The sequence below is a fragment of the Pagrus major genome, chromosome 24, assembly GCF_040436345.1.
Source record: "Pagrus major chromosome 24, Pma_NU_1.0".
NCBI lineage: Eukaryota > Metazoa > Chordata > Actinopteri > Spariformes > Sparidae > Pagrus > Pagrus major.
Window position 1 is genome coordinate 581,181 of NC_133238.1, and position 23,284 is coordinate 604,464.

The window sequence follows — 23,284 nt, forward strand, 5'->3', positions numbered from 1 at the left end:
TGTGCGACACAGTATGTGGGAGTTATAAGCCAAAACACACTTTTCTTGATTATAGCGCCACCTAGTGGTGGAAATTCACAACAACAACAGATTATAAAATGTTTCGCCAGGTGTGACGTATATTCCAAGTTTGGTGAGTTTTGGGGTATGTTCAGGCAGTGAAAAATGCGATCATTTGGGACAAAGAAAAACAAATAACTAAAAAAAAAAAAAAAGGAAGAATAATAATCACTACAAAAACAATAGGGACCTCGCAGGAGAGGCCCTAATGATTGTGGGTGGTTGTGGCCAAGGGACTCCATAGCACCACCTAACGTCGAAAAATTTGCGCGCAAATCCTTTTTGATCGCCATGAAATTCACAGGACTCATAGGTCTTATCAATTAAGCTACGAATTTGTTTTATTGGAATTTTTGCCGCAACAGGAAGTCGGCCATCTTGAATGGTGTGCGGCGATTTTCATTTTGGATCATCTTCAGACCTTGAAGATGAAAAGTTATCAAAAGCTTTTCCCCCCATTGTACCTGGTGGGCGTGGCAGTGCGTTCAATTTCGATCCTTCGCCATAAAGCAGGAAGTCCTTATAACTTCAACATACAATTTCCCATCTCCACCAAATTGCTCACACATGTAGAGGGGTTCGGCCTGAATACGTCTATGCATCAATACTGTGTTAAGTTAAAAGATGGCTCTATAGCGCCGCCTGGAATATTTCTAACTTGAAGCCCCGCCTCCTACATGCACATACATGAACGCAATTCGGTATGCATATGTATCATGACCAGACGCACAAAATACCCCTTGGCACCAAAACCCTCAGTCCAACAGGAAATCGGCCATTTTCATTCAAAGTCGATCCTTCGCCATGAAGCAGGAAGTCCTTATAACTTCAACATACAATTTCCCATCTCCACCAAATTGCTCACACATGTAGAGGGGTTCGCCCTGAATATGTCTATGCATCAATACTATGTCATATCTATAGCGCCCCCTAACACCGGGTCATGTGAATAACAACTTTCTCCGATCTTCATGAAATTTGCAGGACTCATAGGTTTCATCGATTTAGACAGGAATTAATTTTGTGGAATTTCTCGCCCCAACAGCACGTCGGCCATTTTGGATTGGCGTGCTGCCATTTTCTTTTTTCCAACATACAATTTCCCATCTACACCAAATTCGTCACACATGGAGAGGGGTTTGCCCTGAATACGACTATGCATCAAAACTGTGTCATATCCATAGCGCCACCCACTGGACACAGGAAGTCACTGCAAATTTCACTGTTGTGCTTTGGGTGACATGTATCCTATTTAGGTAGGATGCTTGCGTCTCCGACGGCGCCACAGTCAAGGGCCCGTACATCACTGCTTGCAGTTTTAATTAGGACCCGAGCAGGAAACCTGCCAGGTCCCTATTGTTTTTGTAAGGATTCTTTATTATTTGTTTTTCTTTGTCCCAAATGATCGCATTTTTCACTAGCTGAACATACCCCAAAACTCACCAAACTTGGAATATACGTCACACCTGGCGAAAAAATTTGTAATCTGTTGTCGTTGTGAATTTCCACCACTAGGTGGCGCTATAATCAAGGAAAGAGTGTTTTGGCTAATAACTCCCATATACTTTGTTGCACATTCAAAAACCTTATATTTACGTGTTCAGTTAATTATGCTGAATCTTCTGATATATATTCATTACCGCCTACCTTTTTTTTCGCAAATTCGCAAAATGTCGCAAACCTACTTTTTCAAACTCCTCCCAGGTAATTTTGCCAATTTGCACCAAACTTTGCACACACCATCTGTGGACCCTCCTGACAGAAAGTTATTAAAATAATTTTGATATTCCAAAGAATACTCAAGTTATTAAATAACAACTTCCTGCAGATTTCGTTCCAAACAGGAAGTGTTGGATATCTCCACATTGGTTTGTCCGAATGACATGAAAATCAGGTTACTACTTCCCCATGAGGCCCTAAGGCTCTGTACTAAATTTTAACAGATGACCATTAGGTGGCGCTCTTTAAATTGAAGTAATGTATATATTTTTTTTGTTATTTGTTATTTTCCTTCTAACAAAATGATTGCATTTTTCACTACCTGAACATACCCCAAAACTCACCAAACTTGGAATATACATCACACCTGCTGAAAAATTTTATAATCTGTTGTCATTGTGAATTTCCACCACTAGGGGCGCTATAATTAAGGAAAGTGCATTTTGGCTTATAACTCCCACATACTTTGTCGCACATTCGAAAACCTTTTCGGCCATTTCCGCCTACCGTTTTTTTTCGCAAGTTTGCATTTCTCCACATTGGTGTGTCTGAATAACATGAAACTCAGGTTACTACTTCCGCATAAGCCCCTAAGCCTCTTAGCTATATGTTGACAGATGACCACTCGGTGGCGCTCCTTAAATTGAAGTATTTTATATCTCAACATCGGTTGGTCGGATTAACACAAAACTTGGTACACTCATTGCCAATGCCCTCCTGAGGATAGCTGACGAAGGTATTACCGATCCGACACTAGGTGGCGCTGTGGTGGCAGTCTAATTTTATATTTGGCACTGTGCCCACACCATAGCAATTATGTCAACAAAATTCATAGGGGTGTATAGACTGGCCCCTGTAACTCACACACCAAAAATTACCAGCAGGTGGTGCTATTATCAAGACAAAAGCGTTTTTGGCCAATAACTCCCACATAATATGTCGCACAGTTTTAAACCTTATATCTAAGTGTTCCCTGAATTCAGCTGAATTGTGTGCTGTAGGCCACGCCCACTTTTGCGCTAAATTTCCATTCACAAAATTGCAAAAAATGAAAACCCTACTTTTTCTAACTCCTCCTAGGCAATTTCACCGATTTGCACCAAACTTTGCACACAGCATCTGTGGACACTCCTGACAAAAACTTATTAAAACAATTGTGATAGTCCAAAGAACCACTAAAATATAAAACAACAATTTCCTGCACATTGTGGTCAAACAGACAGTCCTGCATATCTTGACGAAATACAGTCCCATTACCACAAAACTTTTGCTAATCATGTTCCATGGCTCCATGACAGTTTATCCAAAATTCGGTGCAAATTAGCCAATAGGCGGCACTTTTATTGCTAAGTGACGAAAGAACACCTTGACTGCCTTCACTTAAATGACAATCAACCCCTTCCTGCACTGTACCAAACACGGAAAGTTAAGACATGCGTACACATAATCGGGCAATGGGGCCATGTAAGCGCCACGCCCCGACAGCAGCGCGCCCCGACGTGCGTGGGACTGCGAGGGCCCGTTCATCACTGCTTGCAGTTTTAATTTACTATTATTATTGTTATTTGTTAAAATGAACTGTCCCGTTGGCTGCTGTGGCACACAAATTTCCCCGTTTGCAGGACTAATAAAGGAATTCTGATTCTGATTCTGATTCTGATGCCAGTATTGCGGACGCAAAATTTACATCTAATCAGTATCAGTAATATCAGTAATATTTAATTCAAGCAACATTTTCGTGTGACACTGTGTTGCAATGCAAGAAAGTTGACATTCACGCTGACCTCATGACGTTAACTTTGCTGATGTCCGGACATTGAACATGAACAACAATGGAGAAGAGGATAATCATCACTAATCATGGCTGTTTGCAGATACCCAGAGCTGTACGATAACACGTCTACATCGTAACGAGACAGGACAAATAAGGAGCTGCCGTGGAGAGAATGGGGCAAGGGGTAAATTTTGGAAATGTGTCTCAGCACAGCATTGCTCTGATCAATCCAAACTCCATTCAGGGTTATTTAGGCATCCTTTTGATCCATTTATTGCAGTCAGATCACAGCGAAATTGCGCTATTTTGGGTTCATACCGATGTGTTACAACAGATTATTTACGTCTAGTTGCTGGTCACAGTTACTCTTTATCAATTTTAACCCACCAACTGCCACTCACTGGAGTCCCACAGCTGAGAACTGGGTACCACGATCAAACTTTGCGTGAGTAATGCAACGCAAAGTTTTTCTTTGCATTTGGTCTCAACGAACCATTAAACTTCATGTTTAAGATCACATTAGCTTATTTTCTGTTTCACAGATGTAACTGTAATTAACCTATGAGAATGAATTATAACTGTAAGATATTTATGAAGGACAACATGAAAAGCAATGCCACCTAGGCCTGGGCGATAAAATGATAATATATATCGGCGATAGATACTTCATCATTGATTTATGCAGTAGTAATGTTTGCTTTTCCTGCTGTCTGATACAGTGGCCTACAAGTCGCAGCCATGCCAGCAAACACACCGACCCCTTCGGCCTCTGTCCCAGTCATCTGCTGCTCCTCTCGGTGTCATTCATCATCCGGAACTGCTCTTCGCTGCTGGAGTATGTCCAGGCTTGTTAGGTAGAGCGGACAGACCGACTCTTACCACCCTGTTTGCGCCACCTACAAGCCCGGAGACACTGCAGCTGTGACAGCCAAAGTGGTAAAATCATATCTCCGTCTCGACACCCACTGTTCTAACTTGTTACTTGAGGTGAATGAGCAAGAGTCAACTTGAGGCCTATTGTCCAATCGAAATGGGCAGGGCCCTCTGTTAGAATCAATAGCAATAGCAATGCAGACTCACTTTAGTCGTTGCCTCGAGATTCATTAACATTCATTTACCTCTTTTTGAGTTTTTGGATGGGACGGAACTTGGCTCCGGGCTGTATTTTGCCCATGAGTGGTGTTGAGCCTACGCAAGCATAAATCTGTTTCTGCTGCTGGGGGAATCATCGCAGGTAATGTAATTAATATTTTCCTCATTTAAGATGTATTTCACCCACCTGCATCCCATCCACTATTAATCAGAATGATAACTTTTATGACCCATCCCACCTGATTTGAGTATCACTACTACCCACAGACGGAGGCACAGCAGCCCTCCTCCTCTTTCTCCATAGTTAAATATCGGTGCATTTGCTCAATACAGTTAAACAGTGTTGTTGATGGGACAGGATTGAGAGAAGGGAGAAAGAAAACTCAACCACATTGTACAACAGGTCCCGACATAGTCTGTCTTCAATAATTTCAAGTTGTTTTACTGTAGCACTTTAAAAACATGTAATACTTAAGACGTAAGATATAAGAGATAAAATAGAAATATATCACAGTAATTAATTGATTGAATGTTATTGTCAATGTGTTCCAGACCCCTGACTTTGAATTAAAATCAGATGTGGACCTTTGAGTAATACATTTGAGAAACCCTGAACTACAAAAAAATCATCAAATCATCAACAACACATACACACAAACACAAACACACACACACACACACACACACACACAGCTCACCTGGATGTCTCCTAGCTGTTTTGTCAGCTCCTACAAATTAAAAAAAGTTTAGAAGTAATTACTTTAATTACTTAAGTAATTAAGTTAGAAGTAATACCTGCGGAAGGAAAAGAATGTACTGATTTGTGTGTGTCTTTGTTACCTGGGATCGTGGTCCAGGGACTGAAGTTTTCATGGAGGGTCCATCATAGTCAAAGTCCACCTGGGTCTTTGGTGCTGCCTTGCTGACATACCTGCATGCTGGAGAAAACATAGAAAACATTAAAAGATAAAATATAAGTGGCCAGTAGCTCACTCAAAGTTTACTACATTTTGTCTACAGTTGTTTTTATCGCTCTGGTCTTTTCCGCCGTGTCCAGGGAACCTGTAAGCGGCCCTATTGTTTACAGTAGGGATCAGCTGTTGGCCCTCAGTAGTGCTGCGGTGCCGCCGCTCGAGCGGCCTGATGTCCCGCACAAGCTGAAGAGGAGGAGACGCGGGTGCCGTGCTGGTGCTGCTCACCATAGCAGGAGGAGACACTACAGACCCATCCTCCCGTCTGTCATCATGGGGAATGTAAGATCTCTCCCCAACAAGATGGACGAGCTAACAGCGCTGACCCGGCATCAGAGGGACTACCATGAGAGTAGTATTATGGTGCTCAAGGAGATGTGGCTAACGGCACAGACCCCGGACACGGATGTTAACCTGGACGGTTTTTAAATGCGGCGGGCAGACAGGACGGCAGAGAGCGGTAAGGGGAAAGGAGGAGGGCTGGCTGTGTTTGTTAATGACAGATGGTGTAACTCTGGGCACATAACTGTTAAAGAACAGGTATGCAGTAAGGACATCAAACTTTTAGCGGTTAGCATGAGGCCGTACTACCTCTCAAGGGAGTTTACACAGGTGATTGTACTCGCTGTGTATATCCCCCCCCTCTGCTAATGCTGATGCAGCTTGTGACGTTCTCCACTCAGTCACAAGGTCACTGCAGACACAGCACCCACAGGCCCTCTTCCTCATCTCTGGGGACTTCAATCATGCCTCTCTGTCCTCCACCCTGCCCACATTCACACAATATGTCACCTGCCACACCAGAGACAATAAAACAATGGACTTATTTAGGCCAACAGCAAGGAGGCATACAACTCATCCCCCCTCCCTCCCCTGGGAAGATCTGACCACAACCTGGTGCATCTCCTGACTGTTTACAAGCCCCTTGTTAACAGGCAACCAGCTGAAACCAGTTAAGACATGGACTGAGGAGTCTGAAGAGGCTCTGAGGGACTGCTTTGACTCAACTGTGTGGGAAGAACTGTGCGTTTCTCATGGGGAGGACATCGACAGTTTAACAGGCTGCATAACAAACTATATAAACTTCTGTGTTGATAACACTGTACCCACCAGGACTGTACGGTGTTTTTCAAACAGCAAACCCTGGATTAATCCTGACATAAAGGCTCTCATTAAGGAAAAAAAGAGGGCCTTTAGGTCAGGAAACAAGGAGGAGCTGAAGGCTGTGCAGAAGGAGCTGAAGAAGAAGATCAGAGAGGGGAAGAACAGCTACAGAAGGAAGATGGAGGTCCAGCTGCAGCACCTGGCTCCTTCAACGATAGACTGATACACCCCAAGTGTGTGAAGGAGAGGTATCGCAGTTCCTTCCTTCCTGCTGCTGTTAGACTGTACAACCAGCACTGCTCCCAGTAGACCTCAAATGTGCACTATGCCATAAAAAAACTCTACACATATCCATATACATTTTGGCTTGCACTAACTGGACAATTTTGAATACCCATATTTATTATTTATTATTTGTAAATAAAGATACCACACTGTTTATAATTATACTGTTCATTGTAAATATTGTGTATATACGAGTCAATTTTATTTCTTATCTTCTTATTATATTGTTTATTTTTTACTCTTCATTATTGTTTATTGTAGTTACTGTCCTTTGGCTGCTGTGACAAAGAAATTTCCCCATTTGCAGGACAAATAAAGGAATTCTGATTCTGATAAGTTCCTCCAGATGTACATTTTAAAAATGCACTTCAGGAATTGTAGCAGCCTCCTACCTAATTACTCCCCACTGATAAAAAGGGTCAAACCATCTGTAAAAACATTACAAGTGTGGACAGATGAAGCTACAGTAGTTGTATAGGGCTGTTTTAGTGCACAACAAGATATCATTTATCCGAGGAATATATATCTTCAGTGAAATCGTATATCTGCAAATGTGTGGATGATGCGGAGATTACAAAGACAATAAGATCATTCCCAAACCAGAAGACCTGGGTGTATGCAGAAGCAAAGGCACTATCCAGAGCCAACTGCCTTTTGGTCAGGTGACAAGGAAGCATACAACACCGCTTGAGCGTTGAAAGTTGGTATTAATGAGGCAAACCGCAGACATCAGCAGAGACTGGAGAGAGACCTCAAAATCAATCAATCAATCTTTATTTGTATGGTGCCAATTCACAACAAAAGTCATCTCAAGACACTTTCCAAATTGAGCAGGTAATCAATCAATCAATCAATCAATCAATCAATCAGTCAATCAACAATATTAAAGATATGTGGCAGGCGATCAAAAACTCACAAGCCTGCAGAGGACCAAGCACTGTTAGTATCCACAGTGGATGAAAGAAAAATCCTTCTGTAGTGAGTATCAGTTAAGCCGATATACAGAATTTTTTCAATTATCAGTATCACTGTCTATTGTTTTATTTTATTTTTCTAAGTATTTTTTATTTATTTTTTACTTTTTATGGCTTTATTCGATAGGAAAGCTCGAGACATGACAGGAAATGGGATGATATGCATCAAAGGGACGCAGGTCGAACTCCCCGCTGCAGCGAGGACCCAGCCTCTGTACATGGGGCATACGCTCTACCAACCAAGCTACTGTTTTTGTGTTTTATTGATGATAAAATAAATTCATTTAAAAATGCACAACTTTGGCTCTCGCAACACTATCTGATTGGTTACTTGTGTTGGGACCTCACCACATGGTCCGATCATTAGAGAGGCCTGCATGTAAACCAAAGCCTAACATGCGGCCTCCATGCACTACGAAGCCCGTATAACAAAGGGAAAAGTGTGCCAACCCCAGTGTCCAGTAAGTAACACCTGGTTGCTACAGTTCCCCAGGTTTAAACTCCCCTCTCCCATTGGCTGGACGCGCACCTGAGCACACCCTCTGTTCTGGCGCAACAGCCTGATGCACAGAGAGCTTATGTACAGCTGCACACTGCAACTCACCACAGTCTCATTTTAACATATTGCTGGAAGCATCAGCTTTTGCCTGTGCAGCTGTTTTGTGTTCCAAACATTTGGATTTTACTTTCATCTAGGCTGCAATCTTTAACCTCGCTGGACAAGCCACAGACTGCCTCATGTTACCAAACATGTCCGAGGTCCAGAAAAGACACTGTGCAACCAAGCCTCTCATGCTCAGCAAAAAGCAGACTGCTGAGCCCCGTATTCTTGACCCATGCCTACTCACAGCACATGCTAACCGCCTTGAGTGCGGTCACAAGTGAGGCTTATTTAGTGTCAAGGCAGATACTAGAGTTTTAAAGCATGTATTGTATGCTTTTAAGCTACATCTATTTGTGAGTTTGTCGTCCACCGAGTTTGATTGGCTGCTGTTTTTTATTGATAAACATTTTGCTTGCTGTTTGCCTTTCTTTGTGCTCATCACAAGCTGATTTGAGCTTCTCCACTATGTGGAACCTAAGTGTTCCGCCATCTGAGCGCACAATAAGCCGCATTTCTATCAAGGAGTTTGTTCACTGGCCACTGAGTGACAGAAATGCAGGTACTGTGTCTCTCCACGGCTGTTTCCTCCTCTTCGTTGGGCTCAGAGCGTTAGCACTTTTTCCTTCTCTCTTTCACTTTTAACCAACACGTACACAGAAACCTACATGCAACCATGGACACTTCTGGTGAACAGATCACTTGGAGTTAACTTCGTCACCACATGCTTGTTTGTTTGTCGTTGCTTGCTCAGTTTTCTGTGATTATTCATTCATGTGTTTTGTAATAACAGCTGGTTGTGATGGTCAGTGTTCAGATTCATTTCCTTCACTGTTCTTTGAATTTTAAATATTTTATAAATATTCACATTGAAAGCAAACACCCTTCTTTTGAGACTTTTCCAGTCTGGTTATTGGTCCCTGATTCCAGGGTGGTGCTCCGTCTTATTCATTTATATTATTAATTTTTATCATTAATTTTGATAATTACTATAAGTAATTATGAACTACTTATAACCAAAACTACCCTACCTTTGTACCCTTACAATGGTGCTCTGTGTGAGGCCATCTTAAATCAGCTTTATTACAATATTTATGCACAAAAATCCAGAATCCAGAACAAAACTGGGGGAAATGTCTTTGTTGTTAATTAAGCACTCATAACTCACCAAACATATTCAGTTGTGGTCTGTAGCTCGCTGTTGTGTACTAGTGGTTAGCATTTTTCTTTTAACCCTAAGTAGTTGTGATGCATGCTATAGATTCTGAAGTCATGCTATAGATTCTGAAGTCACTTACACTATTAATTTAGCTGTTACTCACCAGAGGTGCTGAAGCCACCTCATTAACATCCTAACAGAATAGGTTGCATGAGAGTAATTAGCATAGAATACTAACCAGTAGGATTGTAAGTCACAGGTAAAGCCTCTCACCTGTGCCTCAGCATCATCAATATAGAAGCCTCTCGCACTAAGTTTATTGAACCCACTGGCTGTCGCCTACAGCTACGTCAAGGAAATGATTAGCCAGGACCCCAATGCGACAGGAGCCAGAGCTAGAGGTGTAAAAATTAACCAATATGAATCAGAAATAATTTTTAAAGTTAAAGATACAACTACAACTATACACTGACCTAGGAATCGATATCAATGTACTGTCAACAAGGTCAGGTCTCTTGTGAGATGCGGCACAGAAACGTTAGCGTAGCATTGCCAAGGACACAAAAGCAACATGTCCGACAACGCCTACAAGACTTACAATGCACCATCAAATCTAAAATGAAAAGTCTCAAAAAGATTTGGATTTTGTAAGAACGGAAAGTTGGACAAAAAGCCGGCCATTTGTAAGCTCTGTAGAACAGCGTTTAATTACAGTGGTAGAAACGGTACCTGGTGAGACGGCATGATGAAAACTTTGCAGACAACAAGAATGCTAGTAAAGCTTGCACTAGCGAGAACATGCAAGACAAAGACATAGAGATTCAACACTTTTTCCAGCCACAACTTAGCCACAAACTCAGCGAGGTCACAGGTAATCATGGCATCTATGACCATTTATTGTTAAGGACTTGCAATCTGTCTGCTTTTGAACATGTTGCTATCATTAGTATTCTGTGACTGCTGGTAGTACTGCACACTGTTAACTGTCATTGTCTACTGAAATTTTGTACTGAATTGAACCATACTACACACTGGTTACTATCTACTGACAGTTGCTGCAAAGTGCACACTGTTAAGTTAATCCAACTTTTGAGTTTGTTATTAGTAGTAAACATTTGTCTGATTGTTAATCATAGGTGTGATTTTATACGCTGATTATTACTAGAAAGCAGAGGATACAACTGTCAGGGACATCCGGTTCAGGGGGGTCCAATGCAGACAGATCCAGCTCAGAGAGTCCCTGCTCATTGAGATCCAGACAACAGGATATTTGTTCCTCAGATCCAGGATGAGACAACAGGTGTGTTTTTTATACAATGAGGTATAAGCAGATTAAGATAAAGATATATGATATATGATATAGTAAGAAAAATACATAGGATTCCCTGGTCTTCCCTGGTCTTCTGAAATATCTATTTGAAGGTAAGCAATGCCACTTTATAGCATTGGCTTATTATTAGGGCCTGAGCAGGGAACCTGCAAGGACCCTGTTGTTTTTGTAGTGATTATTATTAGGGCCCAAGCAGTGAAACTGTGAGGACCCTATTGTTTTTGTCGTGATTCTTATTATTAGGGCCCGAGCAGGAAACCTGCGAGGTCCCTATTGTTTTTCGAATGATTATTAGGGCCCGAGCAGGGAACTAGGTGGCGCTATAATCAAGAAAAGTGTGTTTTCGCTAATAACTCCCACATACTTTGTCGCACATTCAAAAAGCTTATATCCACACGTTCAGTGAATTGTGCTGAATCTCCTGATATAGGCCACGCCCATTTGCGCCTGGCGTTTTTTTTCGTTAGCTCGCAAAATGTCGCAAACCTACTTTTTCGAACTCCTCCCAGGCAATTTCACCAATTTGCACAAAACTTTGCACACAGCATCTGTGGACCCTCCTGACAAAAAGTTATTAAAAGAATTTTGATATTCCACAAAATGCTCAAGTTATTAAATAACAACTTCCTGCAGATTTCGTTCCAAACAGGAAGTGTTGCATATCTCCACATTGCTTTGTCCAAATGATGTCAAACTCAGGATCCTACTTCCTCATGAGGCCCTAAGGCTCTGTGCTAAATTTTGGTAGATGACCACTAGGTGGCGCTCTTTAAATTGAAGTATTTAATATCTCGACATCGGTTGGTCGGACTAACACAAAACTTGGTAGACTCATTGCCAATGCCCTCCTGAGGATAGCTGACAAAGGGTTTACCGATCTGACACTAGGTGGCGCTCTGGTGGCAGTTTCTTTTTAGATTTGCCACTGTGCCTACACCATAACACTTATGGATATGAAATTCATAGGGGTGGTATAGACTGGCCCCTGTAACTCACACACCAAAAATGACCAACAGGTGGCGCTATTATCGAGGTTCAGGCAGGGATTGGAGTTACAAGTAGGCTGTGTGTTTCGGTCACTGGGGGTCGACCAGGCTCTGTTCAGAAGTACAGGAAACATCTTGCAGCTGCACCATTAGCAACATCAAGCTATACATAGCATTAAATGTTGCTCCAATGGTACCAGGAATCCACTAGAAAACTATTAGCAGGTCTATATCCACTACTCTGACAGGGTAGTCCAGATTTTTTTGTTTTCCACTGGAGGCAAATGGTTTTGAGTCATGGATCAAGGTGTTGTGGACAATCCTGTTACACTTGTCATCAAGGCCCCCAACCAGAAGTACGATGACCAGACCATCAACTGTTACCAGAACTGGACCGTGGAGAAGCTCAAAGCACACCTGTCAGATGTCTACCCAAGCAAACCAAGCTCCAAAGACCAAAGGCTGGTGTATTCTGGGAAGCTGCTTTTGGATCACTTCACCTTGAAAGATGTGCTCAGAAAGCAGGATGAGTACCATATGCTCCATCTGGTGTGCTCCTCTCGAACTCCTCCCAGCTCCCCAAAGCCCCCCCACAGCCACAGTAACAAGCCTCAGGAGAACTCGGCCGGTCCCACCCCCCTTCAAAACTCTAATAGTCCTTCCACTAGTCAACATAGCCAGTCATCTACAGCAGAGAGCAGTGATGGACTCAGACAGCGAACTGGACCCTTCCCTGACCACCACATGTATCTACAGTTTATGCACAGCTGGAATCAGTACTCTCCACAGCCAACGCCTCCCACAAACATGATGCCTGCTTATTACAACCCCATGACTCTAATGTGGTGGCAGCAGCTGTACGCTCGACAGTACTACCTGCATTATCAGTTACTGGCTGCCTCCTCGCAGCACCTCAGGCCGGGCCAGCCCTCGGCTCCGTCTAACCAGCCCGATCCTCTGAGCCAGCGGCCTCAGGCGGATCGCCGTGGCAACCCAGAAGTCCAGATGAACGCCCAGGGAGGGGAGATCCTGAACGAGGAGGAGCTGAACTGGGACTGGCTGGACTGGGTGTACACATTTTCACGTGCTGCGATCTTACTCAGCTTAGTTTACTTCTACTCCTCCTTCAGCCGCTTCGTCATGGTGATGATGGCCATGCTGGTGCTTTACCTGCATCAGGCCGGCTGGTTTCCCTTCAATCTGGAGAATGAGCTCCAGCTTCCTGGAGACAGAGCCAATCAGGACGACATGGAGGGAGAGCCACAAAACCATGACTTACAAGAAATGGAAGGAGGGCTGGATGATGGCTCGGACGATGAGGGAGAAAGTGGAGAGGAAGGAGCAGAAGATCCAAACAGCACCCCCCACACGGGCTTCCTGTCCTCCACGTGGTCGTTCATCATTACCTTCTTCATGTCACTCATCCCAGAGGGACCGCCAAACGCTGCTAACTGAACCATAGCTCTCCACAGGAGCACCACCTGTCTTTAAGAGTAGGCTGAATGTCCTACCTGCTTCGGGAAACCATTTCTGTTGCAATACAGTGTTAAAGTTTCCCTCTAGTCGACTTTACTACATATCTAAGACTTTGAGCCAAAACACAAATGACTGATTTATGCTGAAAAGAGAAAGATGATCATTTTTTTTGTTTGTTTGTCTGCACAAAGACAAACATTTTACTGTCAAATGACAGCAAGAATTGCTAGTGATGCCTTCTAAACATAGTCTGAATAATAAAAGTGTCTGCTAATGCATTGTTTATGTAATTTATAAAATAGGGACATCAGGCACATTTATTAAAAGAAATAATTACAGCACTACTTTTGTTAAACAATCTCTTTTGTTTTCTTTGTAAGTGGCTGCAATATTTGTTGAAATAGTTTTCTTTAAATTGAAATGTTTTTGTAATTGTGGTTGTATCCGGATAACACATTTCAAAAGGGCCACTTTATTCCAAAAGCTGAACAGCAGCGAATAATCCTGAATCATGTAGAGTCTGTGATAACGTACGTGAGCGAGTTTGGTCTGAGAGTTGTTAAAATGTGTCTGAACACATTGTGTACTGTGTTGAAGTGTTCCCCCGAGTGATGTTTGCAGACAGAAGTGTGATTTTTACTCAAGTGAAACAATGCACGCCTGATTCTCTAACAGCCTGAAGGAACTGAGTGAAGTAGAGGAGTTGGTGTTTTTGTGGATTAAAGTCATGTGGCAAAAAGACACTTTAAAATTTCCTACTGTTAAATAAACCACTGCCACTGTTCAGATGTCACATAAGACAGAACTTAAACCTTTTGAGTTTGTGAAAATGGCTGCTGCTGTTACATTTTAACATGTTGTGTACCGATAATAATATTCATGTTTATTAAAACCTTCAATCATGAAAATAAAAAAATAAAAAAAGATAAAACCTGTCGTTACCAGCAGCTTAACCGCACTGCTAAACGACCTCAGGGAGTGTGAATATGGGCTGTCCCAAATAAAAATAAATAAAGTAATAAACAGAAAAAGGTGCCATGGATTTTTTAAAAAATAAAATAAAAAATGAATAAAAAAATAGTAGAGACTGGCCGAAAGAAGATTGAAAATAAAAATAGCACCAATATGCTCTGAGTGAAGCAATAAAACTTTCAGTCAGTACACAGTCAATACTGTATTTAGTATATAAACAAGACAACAGCAGCATAACACGTGTGTTACCTGCTACATATGCAGCCTACTGCCGCAGAAATACAAACCGAGTCAAAAAGCACATGTGGAGTCCAAAGTTAGTCACTCTCCAGGGCCGGATTCTTCTTAAGGCTCTTGTTGACGAACTCCAGAGCCTGGTCCGGGTCTTCAAATCTGTGGGTCTGGCCGCTAGACATGGTGATGTGTAGAGTAGCCGGGTACCGGAGGCCGAATTTAACGTTAGCACAGGCATGGAGCTCCCTCTTCACCTGGGCGAAAGCCACCCTCCGCTTGGCCACAGTCGGTGTAAAGTCCGGAAAAATGTGCACCCTCTTCCCGTTGTGCAGCAGAGGGGCGCTCTGTCCAGCGCGGCGGAGAATGGCATTCCTCACCTGAAACTGTGTCACCCTGATGACCATCGGGCATGGTGGCTCTCCCTCCTTTGGTTTAGCACGCAAAGTGCGGTGAGCCCTGTCGAGCCCGGGCATCTCGTCGAGTCCCAGCAGGTCCATTAAAAGTTTGGCAATAGACTCTGTAGGTTGGGGACCCTCGGATCCCTCGGGCAGACCCACTAGTCGAATATTATGCCATCTAGAGCATGCCTCCAATTCTTCACATTTCTTGCCCAGAGACTCCACCGTAGCAGATAGCTTAGCCATGTTCACCTGCATACCAGTCAGCTGGTCCGAGTGCTCATTAGTGGAGCGCTCCAGGTCACTAATAGTTCCACTTTGCAGGGAGACTTTTTCCTGCAGCGGTATGAGAGCAGTCGCCACCTCCTTCTTGACCAGCTCCGATATGATTGACTTGAATTTTGCCACAATTTCAGTTCGTTGGTCGTCCATCATCACCTTAATGCTACGTAGCATCTCCTCATTAGCACCTGGCCTCTCAGGTGACTCGGGCTCCGAGGGCTGGAGTTGCAGCCTGTTCCGACCTGACTTCGTAGGCTCATTTTTCGCCCGAGAGCTCGACATTAATGCGGTTCCGACTCTCAAGATGCAGGTCTCTTAAAAAACGTTCAATCACCTTAAAGTTGCAGACAGACGAGAAACTTAAAATGACATTTAAACTATATTATTATCACATTCCTGAGGAGCGACCGAAAAAACACGTCCTACATCGTTCGCGTCTCCTCGTCCAGTCCATACTCCTGGTGCTTTGAACGGAGACTTTTCTCCGAAAATCAACTCAGTAAGAGTAAAAGTATGCAGCATTAAAACTACTCCAAAAAGTACAATTTACCCCCAAAACTTACTTAAGTACATGTAAGGGAGTAAATGTAACTCCTTACTATCTACCTCCTAAAAGGAGAACCAAATATGCATCACTCTGGCAATTTAAGCAATCTAGTACAGATTTCCAACTCTGACACTCTTGATAGATATAGAGCCAGAGATCATTCAGTCCCAGAATTTTTCCATCGCCCTGTCATGCTATTGATAACCAAGAAATGTTCTAGTATAGTTAACAATTTCTACTAAGTACTTGAATTGAACTAGTAAATCTTATGCAAACCAATTAGCCTATTGATGATTGACAAGAGAGAAGACCTTTGAGACCTCACTAAGTCTCCAACCTTTGAGATGCATGTACACTTATGATAACCATTATCTCAGTCAGTCAATCATTTACAATGACTAAATAATACTGTTCTATTTTCACTGAAATGTAGTTCATCATTTTTATTCTTGAAAAAAGTATAGGTATTATGACTTCATTCAGTGGTAATATTTTATTAAAATTGTTTTAAAAAATTAAAGTTACTCAAGTTCACTTGGAAATAAAATCTGAAATAAGTTGCATAACAAACCTTACAGAGTTGTGCAGATGTAGCATGGTTAGGAGCAATATAAAAGTGAGGTATAGACACATTTTTTGCATATCTTTTTCCAAAATCTGATTTGGTAGAATTTACTGATGATGCTGCTTTCTCAGACTTTTCTGTTACAAGACCAGTTAAGCAAATACAAAAGGACACATAACTGGTTTAAACATTCTGTTTCAAGGTAAAAGGCAATTGCTACGTGAAACATAGTCCTTAAGCATTTAGCAAAGAAGTAGTCCTACTTCCATTTCTAGGTTAATCCTTAAGGGGATATTTGTAGCAAAGCAACATGCACTTACCTGGTGACACACTACATACATGGATTTAAAGGATTTGATTGCAGTTGAAGAGTGTTGGATTTACCTGAAGCACTGAGCCACAAGTTTGTCTGTAGGGAGAGAGCAAACCGACGGCTGATCAAGGAGGATGCCATGACAAAATGGTTGATGAAGGAAGAAGCGCAAGAGAGAGGCAGCAACTGCTCTTAAATCCAACTTCACTAAGTCTCCTACAGAGAGAAAGAGAGAGAAACAGGGAGTGCGGATTAGTGATCCTTATCTATGAAATGGATAAGAACAGAAAATGGGCCGCCCACAAACAACTTGGCCTTTGTCAAAGTAATCGCAGTCAATTCACAAATTGAACACTGTGACAATCATTTTGTATATTGTAATTCAAAGGTATACAAAAAGCTTTGCATATGACTTATACAGTAAATGGGTCACTCCATGCCAACCCAAATCCAGAACTTTTCAATGTCATGGATTTTCTCAAAAATAAATAAATAATAATAATAATAATTGTTGACAGTTCTATTAAAATCATGGGACTTGCAAACTTTTTTAGTTTGTAATTTTTGAAGTAGGCCCACAGAACAATTTTGTGATTATTTTTATGTTAATTCTGAACCTCACCAAACTCATTTTTTACTGCATTAGGTTGAAATTTGTCCTGAGCATCCAAGAGACCCTAAGGAAACTTGACAACATGTATTCATTTACATAGTTGTGGCTGGGTGGTTACAGTAATCAAATTAATAACAGGAAGTAATTTTATACCATAACAAAGAATCTGTAATTTTCAAAAAATCATATCTCCTCTAGTTCTCACTTTCTTGTGACCAAATTTAGATTCTGTGTAGTATCAATGTAGGTCTGACGTCACATCACATCTAGAAGGTATTAGGTAATTGCATATATATATAAAATTAAAAGATGGTATATTACGGCACATGTATATCACTTTTACACTGAAATTAGCATGTATAAGCAGGTTTGCAAATTGACGAATGACACACGGGTCCATGTATTAATAATTCATTTGATACTCAATTGAGAATCCAAAATCAGTAAATGAAAAGAAATTATTCGTGATTCGTTATGGCGGAGGGGGGCTGCCCTGCTGCTGCCCTGCTGTCCGGCCTGTCCGCTCTACCTTAGACACTGCAGTAGCAGCGAAGAGTGGCTCCAGAAGATGAGTGACCCCAAGAAGAGCAGCAGAAGACCAGGTTGTCCAAGGGCGCATTCACACTAGGCAATCCGTACTGTGCCCAAGCATGTTTGACACCCAAAGACCAGTTTGTTTGACTAGTGTGAGCGCTCCGTACCGTGTTGGTACACGGTTGGAAGAGGTGTGCTTTGGCACGGTATGGTTCCTCATGCACGAGCACAAGGGCAGGTGCGCAACGTGGACATGAAGTATAATCATGCGTATTACGTCGCTTTGCATAATCAAGAAATCCAGGAATGTGAGAGGGCCGTCTATGACCAAAAACACACAAAATAAGACCCCAAAAAGTTATTAGTCACGTTCTCTCTGTTGTTCTCCATTGTGCTGCGACCGCGCTATGACGTGATGACGTATGTACAAGAGGTAACCGTGCTCAGGCCCGGTTGTTGCCGGAGCTATGTGAGTGCAGGCTAGCAGGGGACTGGGGAGGAGGGACCATCGTGCTTTGGCACAATACAGAGCAACTTGGCCATATGGGAGTGCACCCTAAGAAATCTGTCTGTTTATCTGCAAATTTTCAGCTCACAAACTGCCATGAACAGAGCAGCTTATGAGCCAGACCTATTGCATGAGTCAATAAAGCCATAATAAATAACTTCTGGGTCACACAAATCGAAGAAATCAAATCTCAAAATGTAATTCGGCGGATGGCCTGTTTTCTTCATTCCCTATTTTTGGTCTGAGTATAAAATTAAAAGTACAAAAAGCTTTATTTGTTTTTTATATCACATTCATAAACAAATTACAAATCTTTTTTTCATTTTTCGATTGTGGATCCTCAATTGAAAATCAAATGAAGATATGATACACAGACCCACACTTACGATTTTGTTTCTTCTTTTTTATTAGTTTAATTTTCAGATACATTTTCAACATACATGAATATAACCATGATACCACAGAACATCAAATAACACTGGGTCTCGAGGACTCACTATATCAAAAACCTATCAACATCACTGGTTAATAGTGATTTTGCTGTTCTAAGTATCAGTGTTGCTGCTCTAGAAACAATATAAATGCATGAAACTTCTGATGCTTCATTTGATTTGTTAACTGTTTTAGTGCACACAGCAGCTATTTAAGCAATAAAAATGTTGATTTTTCAAAAAAAGAAAACCAATTTATTTACTAATTTAAGAGACTTATTTCTCATTCATGTATTACTATTGCTCTTGAATGAAGCAAAAGTAATTTAATAAAAAAATTTCCAAGCACACATTATTTCTTATCTAATTACTCAATTCATCACCATAATAATCAGTAGGATACTCAATAGCTAAACACACTATTGATAGATATACACATGCACATACACATCACAACAATTCAAAATTGGACATTCTTGTTAACAGCTATGGCAATATCATTTCATTATCAAAGAATACATGTAAGATATCATGGGCAGAGTGAAAGCACAAAAGGCACGGAACTCTGCTCTCTCATCTTCCAAGCTCTTATGTAATATTGGCAGCAGGAACAGGAAAATTCCAGCTATCTGCTTTCACACAGCAAATGAACCGGCCCTTCACACACATGCGCCAACACACATGCACATGCGCAAACACACACACACATACGCACGCACACACGCACGCATGAATGCACATTAGCACTGAGCCAGTGTCTTGGCAACACCTCGTGAACTGGATGAAACTGGTTTAGAGTGTATGCGTTACACAAGACTGCATCTTCATATGCCCAAGAGGGGTAGGGTGGGTTATGTGAGGGGTGTGTATAATCAAGTGATGGAGGGGGGCTGAAAGAACACAGCAAGTTTGAACTGGGATTAGCTGGAATTGAACACAAAGGAAGTGCAAAGCAATAATGCCTAATGGAATACTGAGCTGGGAGTCTGAAACCAAGGTTGATTTCTCATGGTGTTTTGGAGATTTTGGTGGTCCTAAACATAGATATCACAACATAAAAAAGAAATTATGCAAAAGGAAATGATTTTACTGATTGATACTTAAAGCACCACTGACATTAAAATGCAATTTACATTTATCTGGCCTTGTGAATTCATTAATTCATTTTCATTAATCAAGTTCTTGTAACAGTGACAGTAAGAATGTTGTCTTGTCTTGCTATTGACACCCAAGGCTGGGCTATTTGTGAAAAGAACTACCAAATATGTTAAAGTGTAAATAGCTGTTGAGCTGTTGAATAGCCACAGTCGAAGGTGTGCTGTAAAGCCAGCTTCTGCAGCGAAGTGACCAAAAATCCATTTTAGAAGAACAGAAAGCAAATTCACTTTGAAATTGATTGGTCAGCTGTAGTGCGGATCTAAAATCCAGGAACAAATAACGAACTGCAGCTAGTGAGTAAATTCCGACATCTGCAGATAAAACTACTACTTCTTGGTGACCAACAAGTTTGTATAATTGCAGCAGCACGAGAACAACTGACAGTCAAGACTCACTTATCCTTCAAAAGATAAGGAATGGTAACCAAGCCCTCTATAGTAATGCAACTCTAAAACTGCAGAAGTTAATTAATCCATCTCTGGACCAAAAAGATTATGATATATAAACCCAGCATCCGCATTGCTAGCAGAATAGCACATCCGGCATGGTGTAGGACCAGTTGGTGGGGCTGGACTCTCGCGGTCAAAGGATGAGTGGAAAACAACTTTCAAATGAAAAGGAAAAAAAAATGGAAAGCTACAGTCAACCAGTGATCAACGGTCTAAAATCTTCAGGAAAGAGAGACTGAAATGACCTGGTGAACTTTTTTGTCAACTGGATGCCAGGCACCCTAGGATAAGAGCATTTACCTAGCCCCTGATTATAGAGTGAGCACATCAGGCTCTTGCACCCCATCCACCAGCCGACCAAAATCCTACTTATCGCCACACAGTTGAGGGAGAATAAAGGTCCTATCATGTACAGGAGAAGCCTATGTTGTTTTTTCCTGAACTGAGCGCCAGGCTCATGAAACGCAGGAAGGATTGTAACCAAGTTAAGAGAGAATTTCAATTTAAGGACATTCTGTTTGCCCTGTTCCATCTTGCAACATTCAGACCCAAGACCCTATTGAAACTGAAGGAATCATTAGGGCACAAGCACCGAACAGTGTGGGGACTTTCTTGAAATGCAAGGAATTATCATTCTTTCTAAGTAAATTGCTTTTTTGAGTACCTAAACATCGAAAAACTCCCGAAAACTTGTATAAAATTTAAAAGTGGTAGAAATTTACTTATTTTATGGGTTTTGGCCATGGACGGGGCAAAGTGTATCGCTGTTGTGTGAAGGTCGATGATCCATAGTGAAACAGGAAGTTGTTGGAACTCCATTATAGTCCCATCCTGAAGGCATTTACCTGCCAATATTCTGTTATAGTCATAATGCCACATAGTGGCAACAGGAAATTACATTGTTCTTTACTTCCTACAGCATCCCCTGCAGCTGGTTTGATGAAATTCGGTACACGTGCGCATGCGTATGACCTAAACCCTACAGGAAGTCAGCCATTTTGAATTAAGTCCTTAATGATCCTGTATTGTGAGGATTGTGAGTTTTTGTAAAACATTGTGGACATGGCAGCATGGTGAAGGTAGAATATTTTCTGACACAGGAGGTTGTTCTAACTCCATTATACATGGTCGAATCGTTTCAAACTTCACGTTCACATTCATCTTTACATTTGAAAAGAGACCCTGCCTGAAGACATTAGCATGCCAATATTATGTTACAGTCATAGTGCCACCTAGTGGCAATCGAAAATATAATTTCTCTATACTTGTTCTATATACTCTGTACTCTCCCTAGGTTGACCAGATTCAACTTAAATTTGCTCAGAAAATCCTGAAGGCCATGATAATGCTTTGTGGTGAACATTGTGGCTTCTCATTTGATGTTGTTGCTGTGGTAACACATTAACTGCCATACTTTGTTCCCCAAATTTTGATGTATTTGGTCACAGTCCAAGCCAAAACACATCTACATGCAAATTAGGAGGTAAAGTCATTGTGCCACCCACTGAAATTAACTGTAATAAATTAATATTGTCTGGCACCACATGGTGGACACAGGAAGTCACACTGACCTCTTTTGTGTGTTCGCAACACCTGAAATTCCTTTGCTTTAGAACACTCTGACAAAATCACTCGCTCGACCACTGCTGCTTTGTCTCCCTTGTCTGTGTCAACTTCTAAAAGCTGCACAATATGCGTCTACATTACGTTTTAATACTCATAAAAAGCATCATCTTCCACCTCCTTCGCATTTCTTCCAAATAACTGTTTGGTCACTCTTCATGTTTTCACAGTCAGCAAACTTCTGTGTGTGGGAAGGGAAGGGCATCAGTGCTATAACCTATGTGCAGCAGCTGAGTGGGAAACAACCCCCGGTGATGCAGTAACTGCTCGTCGCTAGTTACTCGTCACTACTCGACTGCCTTAACCAATCCAGCAACTTCGTTGCTCAATCACTTCACTCACGACTATTGTTGCCATGTTGTCTGAGGAAATATCAGAAATGCTCCTTTTCATCTCAGCCACCTTGGGGGGCCAACCTGCACCGCCCAACCCATTTAAATATGCGCTATTCAACAACCTGTACCCAGCTCGACCAGCAAAAAACATGACAACAACAACATATGAGCCTGACTAGACTTATAAATGAGACAGAGGACCAGACTGAGAGTGGCTGCTGTCCGTGGTGCAGATTCTGCTGCTGGGAGCAGAGGAGACCAAAACAGAGCTGTCTGTCTTTTCTCTTTTCCTCTTTGTCACACGCTCTCAGAAGAGGGAGGATCTAGGTTAAATAAAGAAAATTAAAAATTAAAAGAATAAACAAATTGTTCCAAACTTTGGTATTTATTGTTGAATAAAGCAACATAAAAGGTCTGAACATTTCAACAAGTTTAAACTTTGAACATGAATCCGGCCTTTTCTTCCTCTCTCACACATGAACAAAGCATTCGTCACATCGTAACGTTGAACTGTTCCAAAATAGTAGCCTTGTGTGTTGGACTACTCAGTGTTTTAGCCTAGTGTTTGGCTGCACTGTGCAAAAAAAAGAATAGAGTCCACAGTCCCAGGTTTTAAAGCTGTTTTGACGCGCTTCGAGTACACAGCAAGCAGAACCTCTCTCACACATGAACAAAGCATTCGTCACATCGTAACGTTGAACTGTTCCAAAATAGTAGCCTTGTGTGTTGGACTACTCAGTGTTTTAGCCTAGTGTTTGGCTGCACTGTGCAAAAAAAAGAATAGAGTCCAC

The 23,284-nt window shown here is 41.7% G+C and overlaps 1 protein-coding gene and 1 pseudogene across 2 annotated transcripts in view; one reads left to right on the forward strand and one right to left on the reverse strand.

Annotated features, from left to right (window-relative positions):
* abat (4-aminobutyrate aminotransferase) overlaps positions 1 to 23,284 on the reverse strand; it is a 115,098-nt gene that overhangs the window by 63,332 nt on the left and 28,482 nt on the right. Inside the window, exons 2-4 of one of the 2 annotated variants that reach the window (XM_073495471.1) lie at positions 16,914 to 17,058; positions 5,486 to 5,583; positions 5,344 to 5,373 (exon numbers count right to left, since the gene is read on the reverse strand). In XM_073495471.1, the coding sequence (XP_073351572.1) occupies positions 5,344 to 5,373; positions 5,486 to 5,583; positions 16,914 to 16,983 (198 nt within the window). In that variant the 5' untranslated portion in view covers positions 16,984 to 17,058. The remainder of the gene's footprint in view (positions 1 to 5,343; positions 5,374 to 5,485; positions 5,584 to 16,913; positions 17,059 to 23,284) is intronic. The other variant, XM_073495472.1, reaches the window with a different exon arrangement.
* On the forward strand, positions 12,108 to 14,313 carry LOC140992236 (homocysteine-responsive endoplasmic reticulum-resident ubiquitin-like domain member 2 protein pseudogene; annotated as a pseudogene).